The sequence below is a fragment of the Marmota monax genome, unplaced genomic scaffold (genome assembly GCF_021218885.2).
Source record: "Marmota monax isolate L192 unplaced genomic scaffold, Marmota_monax_Labrador192_F-V1.1 WCK01_AAM20220418_F8-fsc00076, whole genome shotgun sequence".
NCBI lineage: Eukaryota > Metazoa > Chordata > Mammalia > Rodentia > Sciuridae > Marmota > Marmota monax.
In genome coordinates, this window is record NW_026692843.1 from 8,155,292 (window position 1) to 8,181,433 (window position 26,142).

General features: G+C 55.3%; 1 protein-coding gene across 3 annotated transcripts in view; it reads left to right on the forward strand.

The window, feature by feature from the left end:
* Window positions 1-26,142, forward strand: part of Lrrc27 (leucine rich repeat containing 27) — a 28,206-nt gene that overhangs the window by 677 nt on the left and 1,387 nt on the right. Inside the window, exons 2-11 of one of the 3 annotated variants that reach the window (XR_006852546.2) lie at window positions 543-800; window positions 3,659-3,789; window positions 8,550-8,608; window positions 9,296-9,448; window positions 10,743-10,853; window positions 13,673-14,048; window positions 15,576-15,737; window positions 17,628-17,723; window positions 23,155-23,270; window positions 24,275-24,395. Coding sequence is in view for 1 of the 3 variants with exons in the window: in XM_046448855.2 (XP_046304811.1) it covers window positions 591-800; window positions 3,659-3,789; window positions 8,550-8,608; window positions 9,296-9,448; window positions 13,673-14,048; window positions 15,576-15,737; window positions 17,312-17,314; window positions 17,630-17,723; window positions 23,155-23,270; window positions 24,275-24,395 (1,425 nt within the window). In the remaining 2 variants the exon portion in view is untranslated. Of the gene's footprint in view, window positions 1-542; window positions 801-3,658; window positions 3,790-8,549; window positions 8,609-9,295; window positions 9,449-10,742; window positions 10,854-13,672; window positions 14,049-15,575; window positions 15,738-17,311; window positions 17,315-17,627; window positions 17,724-23,154; window positions 23,271-24,274; window positions 24,396-26,142 lie in introns of all 3 variants that reach the window. The other 2 variants (XM_046448855.2, XR_006852547.2) reach the window with 2 other exon arrangements.

Genomic DNA, 26,142 nt, shown 5'->3' on the forward strand with positions numbered 1-26,142 from the left:
GAGACCGCTTGGGCTGGGAACTTGAGACAATTCTCGACCAGGCCAAATGGGGAAAATAGAGGCGGGGCCATCCTTGCATATTTCAGTTGGGGTGTGGACGTTTTCCCTGTTGGGTCTGTAGAGGGCTGAGGCCTACCCTTCTCTGCTAATCACCAACCACCTACTGTGCAAAGGCCAGGATGTCCTGGGGAGCTCCTGTTTACCTTCATGCAGACCTGGCTCCCCATTATCTGCGCGCCCTTGGGGCGGCTCCTTCACTGACTGGAACCCCTCCTCCTCCCTAAATGGGAGTGAAACGAACACGTATCAGTAACTGGGTCGTCCATTAGATGTGCATGTAAGACCCATAAGCATTACAGAGTTGATTATCAATGCTGGACAAAGTGGAGCTGTGCCTCACCGCTGAGATTTGGGTGAGCAACAGTTCTTAAACTTGGTGTTGAGCAAAGGTATTGCTGGACAATTAAGATCCAAGGTTCTAATTTCACTTTCTGTGTCAGTGTGATTGGTTGTTGCTGGGTCTCCCCTGCCTGTGTTTGCAGGTGACTCCAGACCAAGGAGGATGAGCCGTGGCCGCTGGAGGGCTACAGATGGAGGGAAGCTGCACCTGTGGGGCTCCTGCTGGGGCTGCTGAGGATGCAGAGGAGGGTGCTAATGGAGTCAGTGGTTTGCCTGCCTCCCCTTCCAGAGATGTTCATAGGATTATTGAGAGAATCATCTTTTCTCCCTCACCAAGTTTGGACTTGAGTCAAAGTGGTCTGCATCACATGGGAGAGGTCTTCAAAATCCCCAACCTTCAAGTAAGTGGCAGTTCCTTGGGATGTTGTCACACAGGTGCTGTGCAAATAAGTGGAGCACCCAGCCCTGCGCTTGCTTGCTAAGTATCTTGCTCTTTGGAGAATATTCTAGAAAGAGGCAGAGAAGGGTTAATTGGGCTTTCATATTGCTGATCACAACAAAGAGAAATCGAGATATGGGCCATGGCAAGGGCAGTGGTGCATCTGCTCACAAGTGGGAGCCCATCCTGCAGGCCATCACTCTCCACCAAGGCCCCATGGGAGAGGCAAGCACCCAAACATCTTTGGTCTCTTATTTAAAAAACAAACTCCTCCAAAAACCTGAGCAGTGGAACAGCAGTTAACCCGGTTTCTCCCACTGCTTTCCCTGTTGCTGATGTGACAGCCATGGCCTTGGTGCTGGGCACCTCCTGAGGGCAGTGCCTGGGAGTGCTTCTGGAGCACCGCCTTGTTAGAGCACAGCCTTGATGCAGACCTTGCTGCCCCCCAGCAGTGCCAGCCCGACTGGAGTCACGGAGGGTTCTTAACTCATTTGACTTCATCTGGAGTCTGGGATTATTGTGAAGTGCAGCCATAATGCACGTGAAGACAGTGTGTGGAACACTTGTGATGTTAGTTGACATGCCCAGCAGTTTCACAGAAGCTGCACTTTGGCATTTTAGGTGGCGCTTGCAGTGCTGAAGCCTGCTTGCCAGTTTGTGTTTACCTGTTTGCTGCCAGGGCCGGCGCTGCTCTTGCTGTTCTTTATTAGCACTGACCTCTGAGGGCTTTTCCAGCACAGGGACCCACCTCATCCTGTGATGGGCTCCTGTGTGTGTCACTTGTGATGAAGCAGATGTCGAGCCCTGAAGTTCCCATTGACTCTGTGCCTACAGGAGAGGAGGAAATTCCAAGTCCTTCAGCTTAATAGAGAAGCGTCACAACTGTTTCCCTTTCGTGAGATAGATGAATTTTATTGCCATACCAACAAATCAGTAAGTGAGGTAACCACTCACACTTGCAGACTCTCAGGGGTTACAGGCCACATTTTGTAGCTATAGAGCAATCCTTGGAATTGTAGGTCGCACTTCCAGAGATACTGGTACTCAGGGGACATGTAAAGAATGCTCCACCTTCACACTCCCAGGACGTTGAGGCAGGGAGAGGCCACACACTCTTCCACCCCACCAGCTTCACACGGGGTAGTGCCTGCATTTCCGGGGGTGCTGGGAAGGAGTCCTCTTACTGGCCTTCAGGAGGACCTGTTGGTACCAGAATTGGCTGGTACCAACAGGGCAAGCACAGACTGGAAGGCTTAATACTCTGCTCCAGCAGCTGACCTGGGAGGGTCCTGCATGGAGGCCTGTGTGTACATGCACAGCTGACCTGGAGGCACATACTGTGCACTGATGGCCACACTGCTTTCCAGAGAGCGTGCCAGCTGCCAGCAGGCAGGGACAGGGGTTTTCTAATAGGCATATGATTTTCAATGCATTTATAGGAGCATGACTTTTCTAGTCAGTGTCTCGCAGAGGCCTGTAAATGGTTTGGATTTGGGGGCTTGTGGAGCTATGGTATACAAGGAATTGCCTGATTGCCCACTGAGTAGCAGACAGTGTAGTGGTAAAAGGCCAAGGATCACAGGCACTCCCTGATTGGGGCACACCCTGTGAGGTGGGGCCCAGCAGCTGTGGTGAGGACACTGGAACACAGAGGTTCCAGAACTTGGTCAAGGCCACACAGCTGATAGGTTTCAAGACCTAGCTTTGAGCCCAGCCGTCTGGCTTCAAGGTCATGCTCTGAGCATCTGTCTCTGCCTCCTCAGTACGCCTAGGTACAGGAGGAGATGGGTGTTATAATGCTAATTGCATGATGTTAAAAATTCCTTTCATCTGGCCATTCTATGATTGTGCAATTACAGACACCTTATTCCCCCCCTTGTCCAGAAATATTAAGTAGAAAATTTGAGGAATATATAACTCATAAGTCTTAATGACTTTTATGAATTGTACAGTATGGCTAGATGGTTCTGTTATTTCTCTCTCTCTCTTTCTTGTAGTTGTAGATGGACAGATTGCCTTTGTTTTGATTATTCTTATGGGTGCTGAGGATCGAACCAGTGCCTCACACCTGCCAGGCAAGCGCTCTCACTGGGCCACAGCCCAGCCCTGCTGTTGCTCTTGGTTGTGGCCCTCTTACATGCCTCTCCATGAGTCCCACCTTACCTTAGGTGTGTGCGTATTGGGGGATGCACGCAGCACATATGCAGTACTTTTCGATGGTTTCAGCCTCCCAGTGGATAGGTGGGGACAGTTGTGTGTAGGTTGTAGGTATACAAGCAGTCTTGCTGCCACATGGTCTTATCCATGATGGTGACTTGGATGTTTCTGAGCTGATGTGCCACACTGTTCTGAAATGGCTTCTGAAGGGACTTCTGTGCACCCATCTATCATAAATAGTGCCATGGAAGACCCCTATGCCTCTGTCCAGCAGCTTTCCCTTAGCATGAACTTGGGTGGATCCCCAGGACCCGCTCATCAAGGGAACAGTTCACTGGGCTACCAAGAGCCATGACGCTGAGTGTGGAACATAGGAGGGAGAAAACGGTCTGTGAAGTCCTGGGTGAGTTTGGTGTCAAAGGGTACTTCATTGAGAAAGCAAGGTACTTGTCATGGCACAACAGAAGTCACAGCTCTGAAAAGAACTCTGCTCTGATTCTGGGTCAGCTGTTTAAATTCTAGAAGGGGTAAAATGTCTTTTTACTTTTTAATGTGCCACACATGGTAGTTAGTATAGTGTCTTTCTGAAAATGCTTTCTTGAATAAACCATGTTTCGAAATTGGGTTGGTTAATGAGACATTTTCTGTTCTTTTCTGTGCAAGCAATTACATCTTCAGAGGAATGCCCTCTGCATGATTCCTAGAGGTTTCTTCCAGCTGCTGCCAAACCTGACTTGGCTCGACCTCCGGTACAACAAAATCAAGGCGCTTCCCTCTGGGATTGGCTCTCACAAGTGAGTCAGAGTTCCTGTTGCCATCTCTTTAAGCTGCGTCAGTGTCTGCTCTCCTGCAACTTGGTTTCTGTTGCTCATGGGGTGACTTTAGAATGGAGGGTTAGATGATTTCAGAGCCAGTCGGAGGTGTGCTGTCCAAATGCGCCACACTCTCCTAGCCGTGACTGTGACGGGGCTCTAGGACACCAGGAGGGATGGTGCTGCCTCCACGTCTATTGGGCAGCCAGTGCTGTGCTGGTGACAGCTGGTTCCACCTCAGACTCCCCTTGTGCAGAACCACCTGCAGGTCAAAAGTACCACTGATGAATTAAATCCAGCCACTTCATTCCAGTGAATCCTATATAATCAGTATGGGATCTTGGAAAATAGTGAGAAACATCTCATTTGGGGAACTGGAAACCTGGCCACCAGCAAGCAATGTGTGCTGTCCTGCCACATTCCTGCCACTCTGATTCCACGAGCACAGTCCTATCCCATCCTTGGAGCCTGGCCTCCTCTGGGCCTGTGCCCAGCAGCCAGCACTCCTTGCTGTAGAGACCCCCTTTCCTGTGCCCTCTTGGTACTTTCTCTTCTATACCATCAGAAGCCGTCCTGCAAATGTGTTGACAAACCGTCAGTCCCTCCTCTAATGTCAGCCTCTGGGAGGAGGGCACACAGAGACCTGGGGTAGGTGTGTGCTTGGCAGGTAGGTGCCAGGCATGGCATGGAGGCCAGGGTGCAAATCAGAGCTGGGGGCGTAGTAAGGTCTGGAGTGTCACTGAGCTTGGAGCCTACAAGGTTGGATCTGGAGTGTCCCCCAGAGGCTCCTGTGTTGAGGCTTGGTCCCAGGAAGCAATGTCCAGAGGCAGGGCTTTGGGGAGGTAATTGAACCATACAGGCTGACCTCGTCAGTGGACCAACCCATTGATGGGGCATAGCTGAATGGACACTGGGAGGTGGTGGACACTGTAGGAGGTGGGACCTCGTTGCAGGAAGTGGGCCAGTAGGGGTGTCCCTGGGAGAGTGTCTCCTGTCCCCTGCCCCTTCCTCCCTCTCTGCTTCTCGGATGCCAGGAGAGGAGCCCTTTCCTCCACATGCCCTGCCATCACCACAGGCCTAAAAGCAATGTGCCAGCCGACCGTGGCCCTAAGCCTTTGAAACTGTGAGCCCAAATGCTCCTTTAAGTTGTTCTCCTCGTGTATTCATCCCACAGTGGGGAGCCAGCCAACAGAGCCCATGTTCTCAACTCTCGGATTCATTTAGGGAGAGCTGGGAAGTCCCAGGAGGGGTGAGTGGAGAGGGAGCAGTGGGACTTGGCCTGAGCCACACCATGAGGGGAGGCTGCAGGGACGAGAGTGGAAGTAGGGGGATGGCTGGGAGGCCACTGCAGCCGTCCATGCCGGAGGCAGCACCTGGCCGAGCCTCGGGTGGGGTGGAGGTGGGGCTGGAGAGGAAGTGTCGTGTCCTCCCGACTGAAACACCCAGGGTCACTCCAGGGGAACTGGGCTGCGTGAAATATCCACACAAGAGACAGACTTTTTTCTTTGGGTTCATGTGACAGCTCCTCTGACCTTAAGGGTCCACAGAAAGAGAGAGAGCGAGGAGCACGTGCTGAACCCTTTTATTGGGGAGAAGCCATTCAAATGAGGCAAGGGGTCAGGTTTCAGGGGGCTGAGTCTAGCTTCGTGATGTCTGCTGTCAGCAGGTTGACTGACATCTAGGAAGGTCATGCCCAAAGGCAGAGCAAGAGAAGGGGACACACAAAGGGCATTTCCAGGGAACATTCTGTCCCAAGCAGGGCAAAGGGGTAACATCACAAAGGAACAGGTGAGGGTGGCTCAATCCATGGGGCGACCGGCCTACGTCTGAAGGCGTGTCCTCAAACTTCCGGGACTGGAGCAATGTCCAGGTCACTAAGATGTGGTGAGGGTCAGAGCCTCTCCGGCTCAGGGAAGGAAAATGCGAATCATTCAGACTCGCTCCCCACAAGGAAGAGGGGCGTCTGGAGGTGACCCGAGTTCCTACACCATTGTGTCCCCAGTGACTGTGTCATGGAGGCTGCGGTGCAGCGCCAGGGTGAGGCTTTTGGAAGTAGTTTAAGGAGTGCTCTTGCTCCATGTGACCATGAGGAGTGCCCATGAGTCGCTAGCCCAGTCTGCTGACAGGCTGGTACTGAAGCAGGTGGGGACGCCTGGAGTGCTGGGGGGCGTCACGGGTGGACCCAAGAGGAGCCAGCATTTGAGGCAAGGCTGCCCAGCAGCCTCATGTGCCTCTGAGCTGGTGGCTTCTGCATTTGGGAAGGCTTCCTGCCTCACACGGCCATCAGCCTCTGTGTTTGGATGAGTGAGTGCTTTTTGTTCATAAATTATCTTAGCCTCAGCACTCAGTTCGAGTGAGTAATTGCTACTCAAGAGTAAAAATAAACTAAAGCCTATTCCTGCAAGTATACTTCTTCCTAAAATAAGCACACAGAGCTCAGAGTTTGGAATTCTTTGATTTTGCCAGCCAAAGCCTGCTGCATCTTGTTGTTTAAGGTACACCTTGTTCTGTGATTTATGACCCATTACATGATTAAGATGGGATCAGTTGCTGAAGAGCTAAGACATGTCAATTAGAAATCTTGAGTGATTGTAGACCTATTAAAAACCTTAGACTTTCCCCTTCTCAGTGACTTGGACATGTGAGTTTTCTAGCAGAGAGAAATTCTTAAAAAATAGATCCCAAGGCAAACAAGTCCAATTTTATATGTAGATTTGTATGTTCAATTGAGAATCATTGAAATGAAGTAATCCATGAGTGAAGGTTGAACTACTAGGACATAAGGGACTGTGTTACAAGTCAGTCGTTTACAGTGTTTATGAGAACATTCTGGGGCAATGGTACATGGTAGGGGACTCTCCTGTGCTCTTGGGAAGCATCCCATCTCCCAAGAAGGAGCACTGCCACGAGGGCCGAGCTCCCCGGGGCTTTGCCGCTGGAGAAGAGGAGGCGAGCTGCCTCTGTCCTCTGCCGTCCTGGGTGTCTGGGGTCCTACTGGGAGAGACAGATGTCTCACAGGGAGAGACACCATCCTTGCTTCCTGGTAGCTGTGTCTGTGTGGTGAGAGTGAAAGGGACCGAAACCAAGCAGCCAAAAGGGCAGCACTGGGATGGTCCACCTTGAACACTGCAGGGAAAGATTCCCTCACCAGTTTATTCCTTAAAAACCCCAATAGTAAGGAAAACCCAAGAGAGTAAAAGAAAACTGTCTAATCCTTCGGTAATCTGATTTTCCTCTGGATTGCAATCAGAAAATTCATTTTCATGACATACTGGCAGGAAGCCTCTGTCTTGTACCTGTGTCTTTGTCAGCTGCAATCTGGCCTCAAAAGATCACAGACATGCTGGCTCCCTCGCTGTGCCTTCAGCCCGAGGGTCTGAGGCCCTTCTCAAGGGCACCTGGGAGAAGACAGGACTCCTGGTCACTGTCCACTGTCACCTGCGTACGCTGGCTTCACCAAGAGACAGTGCGGGAAGACGGTGACAAGCCCTGCCTGCTTGGCCTCCTGGGCTGACCTGTGGCCCCGTTGGCTCTCCCTGCAGCAGATCAGGCTGTGCTGAGCCAGGGGCACGGGCAGCACGCAGCACCAGCCCCTACTGTGGCAGCACGTGCCCCGAAAGAAGCTGGGCCACGCCTCTGTTTGCAATGACCCTGGCTGGTAGAAGGCTGCATGGCTCCAGTGGCTGCAGCTGGACAGTGGGGACCCGGCGTGGCTGGGGTGCAAGTCGGTGCGATCCACAGTGGCAGCTCTCCTTCCCTATGCAGCTTCTCAGACCACCCCACATGGCAGAGTTGGCCAGAGTCACATCCCCTACGTGAGGCAGTGCCTCAGTGGGGGGGCCTGTCTGAGTCTCATTTGCCTTGGGGGGTGAAAAAGTCCAGCCCACATCACAGCTGACCAAGATCTCAACGTCTTGAGTACACAGTTGCACAGATGGACAGATGATACAGTCCTCAGAAGTAAATGTGAAAAATAAACAGAAGAAGAAGTGCAGGATAAAGTTAATGTAAAATACTGATTTTTTTCCATCATGATTCAGTCAGTGAATTTTAGAGGGCACCTTTTGTACACCCCATCTGTCTATGGCACATTTTGTCTTGATGCATGAGCTGTTAATAGGCACTACGTGAGAGAAGGCATCCAAGGTCAGACACATCTAGAAGTCCCCTCTGGCCGTGCCTGCCTTGAGACTTCCCAGAAGCCCCATGTGTGACTGCCTCTGATGGCGTGGGGTGTGTCCTGCACAGCTGGGTCTTCCAAACACTGCTGAAAACTCCTTCTGAGCCCAGGAAGCACCGGGACTGCTCACAGCGTGCCATGGGATAGGGGCTCAAGGCGCAGGCCCGACGGGAAGCGGTGGAAAGCCCAGCGCAGGGCTTCTCGGCTGGTGGGTCTGCCCCAGAAGACTGTTGGCAGTGTCCAGAGACAGTGGGGCTGTCACAGCTGGAGGGAACCACACAGCGTCTCTAGGGGGAGGCCCAGGATGCTGCTGAGTGCCCACGGTGCCCGGGCAGCACCCACAATGGAGAGTGGCCTGGCCCCAGGTCCAGGTGGTACCGGGGCAGAGCCTTATGCTGACTGGGGCTGCCAGTGGCAGGTCAGTGCTGGAATCGGGATTGGGATCTATGTTGCACTTACTTCTGAAAGAGGAGGAAAATGAAAAGATTTGATAGTATATTTTAGGTGTGGTCATTTTTAATTTTCTGCTTTTTAATTTTTAATTTTATTTTTTGCTTTAAAGGCATTTGAAAACTTTGCTTTTAGAAAGAAATCCTATCAAAGTGTTACCTGTGGAGCTGGGTAAGTGTTAGAACAATAAAACAAAAGATGATTTTAAATGCTGCTCTTTTGGGTTGCTGGAGCCTGTGGATGTACATAGCAGATATGGCTGGAGGGTGGGTGAGGTAGTATTTCCTTTGTTTTGGTATCAGGGATTGAACCCACAGGTGCTTAACCACTGAGTCATATCCCCCTCCCTCCCAGCCCATTTTATGTTTTATTTTGAGACAGGGTCTCGCTAAGTTGCTGAGGATGGCTTTGAACTCACGACCCTCCTGCCTCAGCCTTCCAAGTGGCTGGGATTACAGGCGGGCGCCACCATGCCCGGCTGTCATGGCTGCTTTGAAGTCTGTCTGCTGGACCCAGCATCTGGGACTGCCCAAAGGCAGTTTTGGGTGACTGCCCACTCCCTGAGGGCAGGACACATTTCCCCACCTCTGTGGGTCTGGTGCAGCTTTTATGCAGCAAATGGGTGTTGCGAGTGATGCATGCAGGTGGCTTTTGCTGCTATTGTTTCATGTAGCCTGTTCTCAATCTGTGGAGTCTGTCTTTCCTGCAGCTTTTAAAGAGCAAGCTCAGGTGTCCTCCTCTGCTCTGACCCCAATACCAACTAGAGTCGTTTTAAATGCAAGACCAGCTGCTTTGATCTCCTCTGTGTCCCCGCAGCAGCGTCTTGCAGAGCACTGACGATTCTCTCCTCCATTGCAGGGAACGTGGCCACACTGAAGGCACTGAACTTAAGACACTGCCCTCTGGAATTCCCTCCTCAGCTCATCGTGCAGAAAGGAGTGGTGGCCATCCTGACCTTCCTGCGGATCTGTGCGGTGGAGCACTCCTTCCCCAGAGAGTCAGCTGCTTCAGGTTTGTGGGACGATGGCTGCGGATACAACTGATGACATCGTGCATGGAAGCTGGGGGTCAAGCTTTTCTAAGCCAGGGTGGAGCTCGTTCATCTCTTCTTGATGTCCTCCTGAAGATCTGGGCAGCTGCTGTCCTCTGTGGGTCCCAAGAGGACCAGCCACACCACCTCGCTTGGCCTGTGCTCGAGGATTCACGTCCCCAGTGTGCATTACCGAGCCTGTCTGGAGGTCACTGTGGAAACCTAATGAAGCCAGCAGGGAGCAGAGGCTCAGGAGGCCCGTGCTCCATTAGAAGACCAAAATAAGCCTCTCCTGTACCTGCAGAGGGGCTTTGCCAGCATGTTGGTCTTGTCAACTCTGCAGCAGGCCCTTGCTAAGCTACTCCACCTTGTCAGCACATGACCAGAAGATGTTTTCAGGGCTCGTGATCTCATCTGATCTCAAGTGGTCTTGTAGTTATTTACACTTAGAAAAAGTAAAGTGAAATAGAGATGAAGGAGAATCACCATGAAGCTCACCAAAACAGTAAACATTCTGAAACATTAACTTCACTGTGTTTAAAGTTGGACTAAGTCATATACTCTATACGTAGGAACATGTGTGCATTTTTAATGATAAGCCAAGAAAGCCACATATATAATGTAAATTGCATATGTAAACAGTTGGCCTATGGCAGTGACACGTGAGCTTGCACATGTGGCCCAGGTGGCATGTACTTGGTAACAGCTTCCAGTGATCCCGAGCCCACAGCCGAGCCCGGGACATGCTCCTGAACTCCTTGGTGGAGGTGCCCTGGGCAAGGAGACTTGCTTCTGGGCCTGTTTGGAGTTGCCTCCAGGCACCGCCACTGTGACTCTCCTGGGGTCTTCAGCCGGTGGGAGCTCTCCAGGGAAGAGGCTGCAGGGCTTTGAAACAACAGAGGAGGAAGAAAAGCCTCTCTCCTTGGTGTGCTCATTGCACTTTATAAGCAAAGACTTCCAGAGGGCTGTGGTTTTTGGTTTTCATTTCTTGTTTGCTTATGTTTGGGGGTTTTTGGCCATTGTGATAAGCTTTCCAGATGCCTTCTAGGGGCTCCTGCAGTGAGTCCCTGCCTACAGCACCCTGTGCAGAGTGGTCTGCTGATGGGCTCAGAGGAGCTGGGCTTGGACTAGGCAGAGACAAGAGGAGTCTGGGGGGAGAGGAAGGAGCAAGAGCTTCATTCTCCTGATGGGATGTAGCATCCAGAAGCTGGTAGAAAAGCCTGGTCCAAGATGACCAGGCCTGTGCTTAATGCATCTGTCCTTGACCCATCGCAGATGGCCCGGATGCCTCACTTCAGAGTGTTGGTCATACATGTGTGATGTCTAGGTTGAATCCTCGGAAGCAGCTCCAAGATCTGGATGCACGAGCCAGTGGCTGGCTTGGAGGTGAACCCGGGAAACACTGGTGGAGGGCAGTGTACCATGAGCCAGAGGGCCGAGAGCAGCTGGTGAGGTCACCAGGTGCCAATCAGAAGACCCTCCAGGAATGTCTGCATGGGAAGACTTACAGAGTGGTGGTGCCAAGCCCAGGAAGCACTGCACCCTGGTGCCCTTGGCTCAGCACAGGGCGTCTCCAGGCCTGCCATCCTGTGTGAGAGGCATGTGCAGTGGCATCAAAAGCTGCCACGAATCTTGTGACATGGACTGGGAAAGGCAGATAGCCATTGTGATGCTGGAGACAGGCTGGTCGGGGACAGTGAAAATGGCACCCAGTGGAGGAGTACAAACACATTGACCAAGCTCCAGCTGGCGTCTCCTCCAGGAGCGAGTGCCCTAGCAGAGCGGCTGGCGTCTCCTCCAGTGGAGAAAGCAGCCAGCTTTTGATCATGTGTAGCGGTCAAGGGTGGGCTGTAATGCAGGAATGATTCTCACTGGCCAGATACCCTGGCCTTCAAGAGTGGGCAGTCAGCTTATCCTGGGAACTGCTGTAGTCTCTGTTGGCACTGCCATGCTGCACGGCACCTGACCTTGGGATGTTTGGGCTGCGTAGCTGCTGAGAGCATGTGGGTGGTGTACTCTTAGCAGGCAGCAGGTCACAGGCCCATAGGTGTCCTTTGGGGTGATCCCCAACAGTCTCGTTCAGTTGGCTGGCTCCTTCTGGGGTGCGTGGCAAAAGCGCCTGGCTTTTATGATGCTGATGGGTCGTGGGGAGCGGGAAGGACGAACAGCATGCCCCCAGTGGGGAAGAGTCTGCAAGTTGGGGTCTTGGACACATCTGCACCCCCTGGCTGTCTGACCTGGACTGCACCGTGGAGGGCAGTGGCACCTGGCTGGAGCATCAGGTGGCATGAGCCTGGGATGACTGAGGAGAGGTAGGCATGAGGGCCTGGACTCTGCAGCTGGGGGGCTACATGAAGACAGGGGCCATTGGGCCTACCTGGGGGCCCAAGATGCAGTGTACTCAAGGATAGACCCCACGGACCCCATGGAGGGACATTGCACAGGACAGTCTGCACCCTTCACAAAGGAGCACATCAGGGAAGGGAATGGCCAGCAGGGTCTTTCCAGATTGAAGGAGACCAAAGGAGCAGGAAGCCATGAATGCTTGACCTGTTTGGAGAGAGAGATGGAAGAGGGCACTGTTGGGACACCTGGCGAGAGCATAGAGGGTCTGCGGGTGGACAATGAGCCTTCAGTATGACACCCCAGTTCTCAAGGCCGGGGTGGCCCTTGCGGGAGAGTCCATCTGAGGTAGAAGCCAGTCTGAGAGGGAGGGCAGCGTGCACACAGCTGTGGCCCTGGTGTCAGGTGAGACTCCACAGCTGCGGACCTGGCATCAGTGCAACTCAGGCCCTCCACACTGTTCTTTAAGTTTGAGGCCATAATCAAACTAAAAAGCCCAAAATACATCAAACAGTTTGTCAAAAATGAATACATGCTGCTTCTGTGTCTTCCCACGTCAGGGCTGGGCCCCCAGGTGGTTTCCAACGTGCTGTGCATGGTCTCTGGCCTCTTGTCCTTGCTGAGTGTGGCACCATCTTCCTCCAGGGGGCGCTCTCAGGAGTCTGCGGTTTCCACTCTGCCCCTAAATGGATTATCCACAGGCAAACTGGCCAAGTGTGCATATTTCCAATTGCTAAAGATACACCAGGGGAATTTCACAGCTAATTAGGACTTTTAAAAGTGTGTCTTTGCCTATTTGTGAGCCTTTTCTTTAATACTACAAACCCCCAGCATGTAGCAGTCCATGAGGGGCAGAGGTTGGGGACATGCTGTCCTGTGCAGTGCGAGTGTGGCACCTGTGTGAGTTCCCACTCATTCACTGTGGTTTAGGCAGGGAGAGAAGCCCCCTGGGCATGTACAGTGATGACAGCTGGGTGGTGCCCCTTGGCACCTGCAGCCTCTTCTTCCACGGAGTGTTTAGAGAAAGGCTCTGCTAAAAGGCGAACAATCTGTAAACTGCTAATTCTGAAAATACGTTTTATAATGAGTGCATGAGTGTGCAGTTTCATTCAGTGTTCTTTCTCAACTACTTTCCACCCAATTGCAGTTTACGGAGCAGGCTGCAGCTGGAGCTGGGGTGGCTGTGCAGTTGACACGTGGCTGGCAGACGGACAATGGGCTGGGCGTCAAAGTCTGACAGTGGTTGTATGCTTTACCAAAGAATAGCTCAGAGTGGTCACAGCTGTTTAAAATTTAAGAACAGAAGGTGCAGCAGTGACTAGAGCGAGACACTCCCTTTGGCCCCCATCCCTTAGCTGCTGCCCAGCCTGGCAGGGCCCCTGCCGCAGCCTCTGTCCTCCCAGCTCACAGTTCTGAGCACCTGTTTCCATCAACAGAAATGCAGTCTGGGTCCCAATTCCAAACACAGTGAGAAACACACCTGGGCTAGTTTTTCTCTCACGTGGCTGATGTGGATCCAAAGTCTCTGATAGTCAGCAGAGGCATGGCCACACAAGAGCAGCAGGCTAGCCGTGAGTTAAGTCAGGGCTCGAGGGCTCGAGGGTGGGAGCAGAGATGCCGACTGCATGTGGAGAGACCCCTCATGTGCACATGCCCTACCCCGGACAGTGACACTTGTGCAAAGAGATCTGGCCTCTTGGAGAGATGTCTGCTCCTGTCTGTGCAGCAGCTGCTGGGCTCTGAGGCAGCCTGCTGCGTGGAGGTGAGGGGACGCCCTCCCACCTTTCCAGCATCTGGGTGCGCACTGCTCTTGGAGATGGCATTGATGTTCAGGCTACTAAAATGGCATTTCCTTCTGTCAGAGGCTCCACCAGTTAAGAAGCTGGACCTGAGTGAGCTTCCAGACCCCCAGCTGGATTTGTCCCAGGACTGCATGCCTAATGAGAAAACCAGGAGCCCTTGGGACCTGAAAGCCACGCTGGGGGGACAGGAGGCGGACTTCTTCCCGCCTGTGGAAGGGCTCCACCTGAGCGAGTTCCGGAGGCCCCCTGATGCCACAGAGCACTGGGCAAGCGAGGAGGAGATCAGGCGCTTCTGGAAGCTGAGACAGGAGATCGTGGAGAACGAGAAGGCTCAGGTCCTGGAGCAGCAGCTCCTGCCCATCGAGCTGCCCCCAAATCTCAAGGCAGCATTAAGCAGTAAGGGGAAAGAGCACCTAAAGCCACGGAGCCTACTCAGGTAAGGCGGGAAGCAACTGAAAGTGTTCGCAGAAGTGTGACCACGATTTACAGTGCTGCACCACACTGCTGTGTGTGAGTGCCACGAGTGCCACCTGGGTCAGGACCAGAGTGGGCAAGAGCCCCCAGGAGAAGGCGCTCAATGGGAGGTCACTTGAGAGAAGACCAGACATGGTTGGTTGTGTGTGCACCTGTGTGCACGTATGGATGTGTGATGTCACAGGAAGAAGACCAATCACCAGTGGTGTGTGTGTGTGTGCACACGTGCACCTGTGTGCATATATGGATATGTGAGGTCACAAGGGAGAAGACCAATCACAGGTGGTGTGTGTGTGCACCTCTATTCACATATGGATATGTGAGTTCACAGAGGAGATAGACTAATCACAGGTGGAGTGTGTGTACACACCTGTGTGCATGTATGGATATTTGAGGTCACAAGGGAGAAGATCAATCACAGGTGGTGTGTGTGTGTGTGCAGCTGTGTGCATGTATGGATATGTGAGGTCACAGAGGAGATAGACCAGACACAGGTGGTGTGTGTGTGTGTGCACCTGTGTGCACATATGGATATGTGAGGTCACAGAGGAGATAGACCAGACATAGGTGGTGTGTGTGGACATGTGTATGTCTGTGTGCACGTGTGGATACACGTATAGAGGAAAAATGTGTCAGAATAACAACTGAACCTAGATGACGTGTCCCCCAGAGCATCTCATCGCATCCAAGGGGACATGACTGGATCTTAGAGATGGTAACGTGACAGATATCTGTGGCCCTCCAGAGCCACCCCAGGAGCAGATGCACAGTGCACCTGTGGGTATGCTAGGCCACATGCGCGGGAGCTAGGTGGCGTGAGGACAGGTGGAGAGCTGTGGGCTGCATGGGAGGGGACTAACGATGGGGGCACTGATCCTTCTCTGTCCTGGAGGTCGAACACTGTAAAGGTGTAGGGACCTTGAGCACTCTGACAGACAGTGACCTTGGCAGTGTGCAGTGGGTTTCCAGCCACAGCAAGGCCTAGGAGGCCCAAGCTCTTAGAGTGTTCTCCATCCTGGGGACAGGAGTGTAGCCCGCTGCTCCCTCCCTCCTTCCCCTACTGTTAGGAATGATAATGATGCTTTTCCAAGTAAGTCGTGGCAAGCTCCCCGTTTGGATCCCAGCTCCAGCTGGGCGTGTGCTTGGCAATGTGGGGCTGAGGCCACCCAAGCCTGTGCCTTGACTCAGTCACATGCTGACGCTGCAGCCACTTCTTAGGGTGATCTGGGGATGTCTTTTCCTGTGACTTCTGCTTCAGTAGCTGGCATTCAGTGGTGGTCAGTGGGGCACAGTGTCCCACTGCAATCCATCATCCTGGTAACTGCTAAGATGAGCACAGGTCCCTGCTGTGGCTCTGGTGACCACGGTTGGTACTATCATGTCTCCCGAGGCAGCTGATTGGCAGGCCCTGCTCTTGGACTTTGAGGCGTGTTCGCAGTGCTGTCTGTGTGGGTGCGGAACGTGCAGAGGAGTGCGCTTTGTGTTTTAGGAGGAAGACTACCTCCTTCAAGAGCATGTTACCCGACCTCTCGTTGCCGTACCAATCGTCGCTGTACCAGACAGTGGCTCGAGTGAGAAGCCTGGAGGAGAGTCGGGTCTTGGCCCTCAGGGACCTCCGGGAGAAGCAGGTTCTGGTGGAGCAGCGGAAAAGGTGTGTCTGCGGTGCAGGCGAGGCCCCCCTGCTGCTGCCGGGTGTGTGGCCTGCGCAGGACTGAGGGCGGCAGCCCAGGAGGCCTGGCCTGCTTCCTCCTCCCTGGCCAGGCTGTCCCGCACGCTCCCTGAAGTGCCTGGCTCTCGCTTCACAGCTCCTCGCTGCCTCCTCATCGGGCTGGCACAGGTGTGGGCACGTGTGGCCCCTGTGGCCACTCTTGACACAGTCCCCTGCTTGCCTTCTCACCACACTGCCTGCCTTCGGGTATCTCCCTAATTCCTTACTCTTTCTTGGTCCCTTCCTCCTCCCCTGTCCATCACTGACCCAACATCCTTTTCTGAGGAAGGGCATTTAGACACAGTATGGATGAGTCTGAATCATCCATGCCCTGGCTCGTCCCATGCCCTGGCTCATGGTGGCTGGCTTGCTGTTGGCAGACCACCAGGCCCTGTCCTCAGTTTCTGCCCTGCTCTGCCTACCAGTGCTGCTGACCACCCAGTAGCACCCTGCTTCAGGACCCAGGAGACTGGCTGGCATGGACTGTGTCCACTTGTGCTCAGGTTCACCAGTGAGGGCGCCCAGCAGGTGCTTGGGGAGACAGGGAGAGAAACGGCAGACTTTCTATCTCCCTGGCCTCTCCAGCCTCTCCCCCAGGCTGGCTACTCCATCCCTGGTGTGCCCGTGGGCCTTGGGGTGACCTGGCCAAGGCAAGCCCCGGTGCCTGCACTGCCCCTGGGTTCCTGCTCCCTCCCCTTCAAGGCCTGCTGAAGCTGCCCACAGGGATGCGTTTCTGTCTGCAGCCAAGGGGCGCCCAGCTTCTGCGGTGGTTGGCAGGCCCCACCCAGCACCCAGACCTCTGCACCTGGCTGTCCTCCAGGAGCAACTCATGCTTTTCTAGGAAAAAAAAAAAAATACCTTGAAGGCAGAAAGCAAGTCAGATCTTTGATGCCCTGCCTGGAGCCCAAGACCTGCGGGCTTCCTTGCTGAGCAGCTCCCAGAGGCCAGCATGTGGTTAGGCTCCATCATGCCACCCATGTAGGGAGGTCACCCCCTTGTTTCCCAAGGGGCAAACAGGTCCCTCCTGTACTGTGTGACTGAGAGGCACAGACACTGCCTGGAGTCCCTTGGCTGGGAGATGGGAGGAGGTGGGGGTATTGCCAGCACACTGGGCTGGTCCAAGGTCCATCTAGGCAGGTGCCAAGAAACACGCAGACCTGTGCCCCGAAGGCCTGGGGAGGCCTGGGGAGGGTGCAGCCAGGCTTGATGCCTCAGGGCCACTGTGGTGGGGCAGAGGGTCAGGAGGAGACGAGAGGCCAGTCTGGGGCATGAGGTGCAGGAGAGCCAACCAGGAACTGCCAACAGACCAGGAGTTGGTTCACACAGGAAGGTATACCTTGGGGCTACAGAGGAGGCTTCGGGGTGGATCAGCCCTCAGCTGGGCCAGGGCTCTCAGAGGCCCCATCCCATCCCCAGCCACAGGGGACAACTTAGAAATTCTGCACTCCTTAAGGAGCCAAAGCCCAGCTGCAGAAGATGGGCCTTGCTCACAGCCCCTGGGCATGGCCCTGCCCCAGGGAGTAGGCACTCTGCCCGAGGCCGGGGAAGACTGGAGGCACTCAGGTTCTAGAGAAAGCCACCTAGTGGGAAGTCTGCTTGTGAGTGGGTGGTCTTTGGAACCTTCACAGGCAAGGCCTGAAGGCTGCTTGCAGACCCTGTGGCTCTGGCTGGGCCCTTCCTGGAGGGCCCATGGGCCCCTGTGCTTCCCCTTGGGGACAGGCAGACAGGAAGAGAAGGCTGTTTGTATGCAGCTAAAAAGACAGAATTCTTTGTGAGCACTGCTTGAAGCTGCCTGTGGCTTGTGACATTGATACCACAACGTGTTTTCTCCAGAGAAAAGAGACCCTGCAGGAGTGGAGGGAGCAGGCCCAGGTGATGAGGAAGAGGCAGGAGACGCTCACTCAGCTGCTGCCCCTGCAGAGGAGCATGGTAGGCACAGCGTGGTGGGCAGGGCGGGCAGGGCACCTGCACCTGGGCCAGCCCTGCAGGGCAGGTGGGGCTGCACGTGGTCCCACACAGCTGGGGAGTGAGACTGCCGGGTGGAGCTGGGCATCCTCTGGCCTGGCCTCTGGGACACCCTCTTAGCTGCTGCCCTGTAAGATCTGTCCAGTGGATCAGGTGCTTGCAGAGGGAAGGGAGATAGGAGTTAGGGGAAAGGGGGAAAAATGAAAATAAAACACCACCAGGTTCCACGTGTTTACAGGTGTCTTCCTGGGACCCTGACCCTCATCTCTGCCTCAGAGGCCGGGAAGCGGTGGCCTCAGTGACCTTGTCCTTGGACCTGGGGTTGCCAGCTCTCAGGCTGGGTGGCATAAGGTGCTGTGGGTGTAGCTCCCGTTCCCATATCCCCAAACTTGAGGTGCAGGTGACAGGAGGGTGCTGGGAGCCGGCCTCTCCTCCCGGCCTCACCTGGTGCTCTGCTGTGAGCTGACTGCAGGTGTGCTGCTGCACTGGGCCACCCGGGTCTCTTGTCACTTCTTGACAAGAAGCCAGGTGCCTCTGTGGTGCCCAGCACCACCCTGGGAGGTCCCCAAGGCCTTTGCCTGCACCCCAGCAGCAGCTGCAGTGCTGCGCGGCCGGCATCTTGATTTCACATCACACTGGTTTCCGACTCACAGGAAGGTTGCAAGGCAGCACCAGAGTCCCACGCTCCTCACCCAGCTGGTGTTGACATCCCGTGTGACCTCAGAGCAGGGCTGGGGACTGCTGTCCACGCAGGTGCAGCGCCAGGGTCCAGACAAAGACCACGTCTCACCAGCTTCCCCACCGATGGGTTGCCCTGTTCTGCTCAGGTGTCCCGTGGCTCACTGTCCTCACATCCCCCAGGGACCTCCAGGAGAGGGCGGTGGTCAGTCTTCCTGTGTCCTTTGTGACCTGTCGCCTCTGTAGTGCTGATCAGTCACTGTGCAAGCACCTTGGCCAGGACTCACCTGGCACTTCTCACAGGGAACCCCAGGTTTTCCATTTGGGGCAGGACCTCAGGAGTGACCTGTGTCTTCCCAGGTGCAGCACTGGGGGTGATTGACCTGGTCCCTGTCGCCTGGTCAAGGTGGTGTCTCTTTCTCCCTGTGGTCTCAAGGTCCTCCCCTCTGTAGCTGACCCAGCCTCACCTCCAGGAGACCTGGAGCCTTGCACTTACCTGTGGCTGTGGCTGCAGCTGGCAGAGCTTGTCTGCAGCATCTGGCCTGCTGCTGATGACCCTGGGAATCTCTGTGGTTGACTTCTGCTCACCCTTTACCCTGCTGGAATGTCAGTGGGTTGGCACCACTGACCACAGTAGGGCCTCTGGGGCTCTGCTGTGGTTGGGGTCCTGGGTCCTGCCTGGTGGTATGGGCTGCCTGCACCTGGCCTGGCACACCATGACAGCTATGCCAACTCCAAGCCTGGCCTGCTCACACTCTAGATGGAGAGGTGGCCACATAGTGGGACTGCCTGCCGTTCAAGATGCTTTGGGTCCTCCCTTCAAACAGAACCTGTTGCTTCAAGTCAGAGGCATGTCCTACCCTAGAGATCTTTCTCAGGAGCAGAATCAGCAGTTTGGCTTCAAGATGTCCGTGAAGCACTATCTTCCCGGGGCTCAAAGGTGTCCCGACCCTGAAACCCCACACCTTCCTTTATTGTGGCAGAGTGCTGAGGCCGCTGCAGCTGTCACTGTGTGGCTGTCTGTCCTGCTCAGCATTCGTGCCCACTTCCACACACTGAATGTTGTGGATAGACCCTCACGTTCTTTATTTCCTGACATATTAAAATTTTAGGTATATGTTACATTGCCTCTAGGAAACACACACACACACACAATGAGACACCCTTAAGAATGCTTTCAGAGCTTGATTATAGAAAAAAATTGAAAATAACTTAAATGTCAGCAGGTAGATATGACTAAAGAAATTGTTACATCCAAACTATGGGTTATCAGCATAGCGTCAAAAATGTTGAGTTAGATCTATTATCTACTGACTCGAAGATATCTTGAAGACAAGGTAAGCCAGGTGTAGTGGCACATACCTGTCATCCTGGTGACTCAGGAGGCTGAAGCAGGAGGATCCCAAGTTCAAGCTCATCCTGAGCAACCTAACAAGACCCCGTCTCAAAATATAAAATGAAAGGGGCAGGATGTAGCTTAGTGGTAGAGTGCCCCTGGGTTCAACCCCCAGTATACCCCCCACAAAAAAACCCACCAAAATGGCTATAAGTTAAACCAACACGATTGCAGAACATGCACAGATCATATTAGAGCGTGGCTGGTAGTGGAGGAGGAAGCAACACTTCCAGGGCCCTTCCCAGGCCTGAGTTTGCATGCTTTGATCTTGAAGAAGGGAAAAGTGGGTCCTGTAGAAACTCATCAGCGATAGACTGATTCAGACAGCAGGAGCCAGGACACGCGCTGTGCCCCCATCTCCTGCTGCAGCAGCACAGAGACAAGTGAGACAGTGGTGGCACAGCAGGTCAGGGGCGTAGCGTGCAGGGAAGCAGCAGGCCTGGGGCAGGTGGCTGTCACTACTGGCTTTCCCAGAAATCCTGAACCTCAGCATGTGGGCATTGTGCCCCTCCCAGACCTGTGCCCACCCAGATACTGGAAAAATGTTTTGTATGGCCCCGAATACTATAATCAAGTCCAGAGATGACAACGTTTGTGACAAGGTGTTGGTATCTACTATGTGAAGATATTTAACAATCAGAGACTCCAAGAGGAGTGTGGGTGGAGGTCCCCACAGCCATACGTGCACACACAGAAACAGCTGCTCAGGAGACTGAGTGCGCTCAGGCCAGCCATCCATGGTCTGCGGCAGGATAGGGTGGGGGCTCAGGGAGGGGCTGCCGTCACTGTACAGCAGCTGCCAAGGTCTTGAGGGAGTGAAACAGTTAATTGTTGTGCTGGGGACTGCACCCAGGGCACGTGCTCTACCACTGAGCTGATACCCAGTCCTTTTGAATTTTTTAAATTTTGAGACAGGTTTCTAAGTTACTAAGGCTGGCCTTGGACTTATAGTCCCTTTGCCTCAGCCTCCCAAGTTACTGGGATGACCAGAAAGCCCGGCCTGGACAATCTCTCTTCAAGTGAAGAACAAGTATTTTTGAAAATGTCCAGGAGTCCATCATGCCCAAGTAAAAGCAGTCGGGTCATGGGCCGTTTCCAGAGGCGAGTCTGCCTGCGTAAGCCCGGCCGTGCTGCCTGTGACCAGGAGCTGGCCGCACCCGGAGGTCTGTACAGCAGGGCCAAGACAGCCTCCCAGCCTGTGCCTGCTCCTGCAGTCGGCCGGAGGACGCGAGAGGGCGCCAGGACCCTGCACATAGCCTGCAGCTGCTCCCTGGATCCTGGGCAGTCAGCGGGAGTGCCCACGTGCTCGTCCACCTCAGGGGTCCCAAGTGTGCAGCCTGTGCAGGCGTGACAGGCAGGGGCCTGCTGTGGTGGCTGCAGGGAAGACCTCCGGCAGCTGGCAGGTGCTCCTGGATCCTGGCTCTGCCCAGAGCCTTCGTTTCTGTTTTTCAAGGTGGCTGCCTTCAGCACCAGTGCCCTCCACACTCCAGTGTGAAAGGGGCCTTGGCGGCCACTGGCAGGCCCACACCTTGGTCCCGAGTTTCCCACGCAGATCTTCCCCACTTAGGTCTTCCTCAGAGAATCGGATACTTTGTAAATATTCTTCCGTGTTGGTGGAATGTGCCTGGTTGGGCTTTTTTCCAAATGCTTTTAATATTTAAAAAAATTAAATTTCTTGACTTCAGAAGGAAAAAAAAGCCTCCTGAATGGAGCTTTGTCATCTGTCTGTTGGAGTCACCCGTGAGACACTCCTAGCCAGTGGGCCTGTGCCGGTCCCCAGCCCAAGGCCAAGGCTGCTGTGTGCACACCGTGCTCGTCTGGGGTGTTCCATGCAGACAGACAAGGTCCACTCAGACGGGAGAACAGACCTCAGTCGGTCCTGCCAGACTGCAGCTGGGGAGCCCCTGGCAGGAAGTTCACCCTCCCATCCTCACACTCACTACCCACTGCTCTGTCAGCCCTCCAGTCCTGGCAGTCCCCGCACAGACACACCACAGCAGACACACTCGTGCCTGCAGGCACACACGCTCCTGCACACGGAGACCCAGAGGTCCCCCATCAGGCTCCACTGGAGGCCATAGTGAGCAGCGCCCTCGGTGTGTCCACCCCCGGTGTCCAGGTTGACTCCTGAGTATGGAGGCCCCCAAGCCCCCAGCTCCGGTGCTGACGCTACAGGAGCAGCTTGGGACCCCTGTGTAGAGACACCGTTCCATGGTCCTGGCAGTGAGCTGGCGGCTGCAGTGCAGGATGTGGGCAGGGACCAGCACAGCGCGGGTTACAGAAGCCAAGAGGAAGCTGGGCCTGTTGGGCCATACAGCCAAGAGAAGCAGCGGTGAGGGCACAGACGGCGGGCAGGCACAGACGGCGGGCAGGGAGCGCAGCAGGACTGGAGGTGTGGAGTCTCGGGAAACCAGTGTGGCCCAGTGTGCCTGCTGGTGGGAGTGGGGAGGGGCCGGCGCCCGCCAGGAGTCCAGCCAGCTTCCAGGGGTGGCGTGTGGGAGGAGGGGTGGGCCAGGGCAGTGGACAGGGAGTCGGGCGTTTTCCTACTGACCAGAGAAGGGTGAGAAAGCCCAGGTGACCTGAAGTCTGAGTGGGGTGTCAGGAAGAGGGAGCGTGGTCCAGTGGCGGTGCTGGACCTTTGTGGTCATACACAGGAGTCGTTTCCCTGAGTCCAGCTGGTCTCTTGGTTTACAGACAGCCTGTTGGTCTCTGCCCTAGCTGGGCCACCCCTGCCTGGTCACTGTGCCCCTCTCCACATTCTGCTTCCCTGCCATCTCCCAAGTCCAGTAAAATCAGAAGTCCGTCTGTTCCCGCAAAGCAGCCCTGGACTGGGGACTGCCCCTGAAAGCCTGTGGACAGCAGGGGCTGTGGCTGTGTTTGGGCCTAGCCCAGTGCTCCCCAGTGCAGTGAGGTCAGCCTCCCAGCCAGGCAGGCCCGTTGGTCCATGTGCTCGGCTGGCGGCCAGCTGGCCTTGCCTCCTGGGCACAGGTGGCTCTGCCCTAGCTTCTGTGTGGAAGCCTGGGGCCCATTTTGGGCAGCGGGCATCATGTTCTCTCAGGTGACAGGATCTCAGGGCGACGGGGGCCAGCCTCGGCAGGCTCAGGGGACACCCTGGGTCCCTCGCGCCACACCTTTCTCTGCACACCCTGGGCCGTCCAGGAAACCTCCAAAAGCTGTCCAAACCCACATCCACGGTGGGGAGAGCCCACCCAAGGCCAGGATGGTGACCACGTGTAAACAACACCCCCTTTGGACAGCAGGCCAGGTGCCAGGAGCAGCGTCTTCTCAGGAGCCTGAGAGCGTCTTGTTGCGTTTCCCTAGATGGCATCCAAGTACCCATTCGCCGTGGATCTGGTGGACAGTGGGAAAGCCCCACCCAGTCCATCTGGAAGAAGGAGACTCGGCAAAGAGAGGACATCACACACAAGTGAGATCAGGTTGGTGACAGCAGCTGTCCTTGGCCCTCTGGGCTGTCTGCTCCTCAGCTGAGGCTGTGGCTCAGCCCACCGGGGGCGTGGGGGGGAGCGGACCATCGTGCTGAGGCTCCCAGGGACCTCCTGCAGCCAGCCACAGCCCAGCCACCCCAGGACTGAGGCTCCAGGCCCTCTGCGGAGACTACTGCCTCGCTGCCGCCCTGTTCGCCCCACTCCTTACAGGCCTAAGCTCTAACTCGCTCCGCAGCCCTGGCTTCTTGGGCTGATCCTTGGGCCTCAGCTGCAGGAGACCGATGGCTGTGGGGCTGGGAGGCCGGTGCTAATTCAGGCGGAGGAGCAGCGACCCCAGGAAGGAACAGCTGGGTCAGGAGGCCACAGTGGGAGGCCACCGAGCAATTGTAGGATCTGAGTCTGGCTATGTGGTGGCCAGGCATCTCTCTCCAAGGGCCAGGTCATCTGGGCAACCATCTGGAGCTCAGGAAAGCAGAGGAGATATGGGGACATGTGGGGCCAACCAGGGAGAGGGGAGAGTGGGAACCTCAGGCTGCACCCTTGGGACAGCTTAGGGACAGCATGGTGTCACAGAGCAAGGGGCTGAGGCCGAGGGACAGGAGGCCCACAGTTAGCAACAGATCCTGGGCCTCTTCTGCCATCCCAAGTCCTTGTACTCACCATCAGGAATGGGAGCCTCAAGGCTCTGCGTTCGGTGCTAATAGAAAGAGGTCTTTTTAAAACCCCTGCTTGGTAGGACTTCCCACGGCTCTGTTTAAAGATCCAGCAAAACAAGACGTGCTGCTCTCCTCTGTGTGCTCACGTGGTGTGGCGGTGTGCAACAGAGGACTGTCCTGTGGCTTTGGAGCTGGGGGGCCCAGGCAGGGACAGTCCCTGCAGGAGGGGACAGGGAGCCAGGGACCACACATGGCCTGGAGAAGAAAGGAAGCTGTCTGGGTGGAGGGAGTGCCAGGACTCCGTGCCCAGGCCAAGCTCTGCGGTGCCCTGTGTTCCAGAGGCGGTGCCAGCCTGGAGGAGCTAGTGAAGCATCAGGAGCGGCCAGTGTGGGCACGCTGCAGCTCCAGAGGCGTAGCGCCACTGCCGGAGCTGAGGACCGCCACCCAGGACCTGGACTCTGTGAGTGTGTGCACACTGGGTCTGCTGAGCACGGGCCCCCAGCACGGTGGGGATGATGTGTCCTTTCAGAAATGTGGGGGGTGTTCCAGGATTGCCATTGGTCACCCACTTCACGGTGAGCCTGGGTGTGCTGGGACCTGAGGGTGCAGCAGGAGGGGTCTGCCAGCAGCAGCCACAGCCCTGGATGGCAACTGTCCACTCCACACACCTGTGGGGTGCCTGTGGAGGCTCTGGCCTAGGGCTGGCCATGGGGGGCACTGTAGGCTTGCCAGTGACCGTGTGCCCAGCGTCTGTAAGAGAAAGCCTGATGCTCACGGGGTCCAGGCGCTTCTTGGGAGCCTCCTGAGCAGACCTGCCCCCAAGCCCCTCCTGATGCTTTGACTTTGAACCTCGTCCCACCCAGCACTGCCAGGGGGAGCCGCCCAGTGCTGCAGGCACGGCACAGCGAGAGGGAGGCCCTTTTCTGCCTGTGTGGCCCAAGGAAACTGCGGCCCTCCCAGTGAGCACCAGGCGCCTGTCCCCACCTTGCTCACCACGGGCCCAGCCTGGTCTCCGGGGGCACCCAAGCCTGACAGTGTCCTGAGCCCCCCTCTACGTCAGGCTGGTGCTAGGCTGCCACCGCACTGTCCAGACAGGAAGTCCCTGCTCCCTGTCCCCAAAGCCCATCTGTGGGCCCTGTCTCCATCATCTTCAGGTGACAGAAGGAAATGTTGACAGGAAGCAGCCCACAGAGTTGGCACTTGCAGGTTTCCTCAGGTCAGACCAGGTGCCAGGAGAGGAGGCGGCCCTGCCCTCTGCCCTGATAGAACCCTAAGCTTTAGCTGGGCACAGGCATCTCACAAATGGCCCATTCCCTCCTTCTCCCACACGTCACTACTCTGGCCAGCAGGGTGAGACAGCTGTGTTCACTCTCCCTGAGCCTTGGCCTTCCCTTCCCCTATGCAGAATGCAAGCATGAGTGCAGGAGCTGGGCAGCCGTCATGGGCCCCCGTGAAAGCCTGATCGAGGATACAGAGTAGCAGGCTGTAGGAGTGTCTGCTCTCCAGTCCTGGGAGCTGGACCCTGGGCCTAGCAGCTGAGCCCGAATCCTGACACAGGCAAGGCCATGTGGTTTTGCAAAATAAAAGCCACCTGCACCTGCAGTGTTAAGGGCCTATAGAGACAAATGCCAACAGGATCCAAGATGATTTGTTTCTCAGAACCCAAAACACACAGGAACACAATCTAGGAACAGAGGGACTGAAGGCTGGAGGCCTGGGCTCCGGTGAGATCCAGCCCATTTACTGGCACCACTTGGTCCACTGGCTCCACAGGCCTCCAGAAGGTGGTTGGGTTCCTCTCTAGAGAATGGAACAACCTGGCATCATAGGCGTGGTGTCGGTGGCCGTGGGCTGCCTTTGCGAATCCCGAGAAGAGATGAGGGCCAGCCTGTCGGGGTCAGGCCAGGAGCTTTCTCACCCCGCCTGTCCTCTCAGCTGGCCAGGATGAGGCTGCAGGCCTTCTGAGTGACCCATGTGAAGGAGAGGCCTTGCAGACCAGGTGGACAGTGAGCGGGGAAACAGACCTCACTGAAGACAAGTAAAGATTTCAATCCAGCTTTCCAAATCCTGCAGCAATAAAGAAGACACTGCATCACGAAACACAGCAAGGTGCTCCCCAAACAGGTGCTCGACTCCCAGGGAGAGCTCTTGGAGGTGGAGCAAAGATGTGGCAACGATTTTAAAAGATTAAACTCAGCGCACAAGCT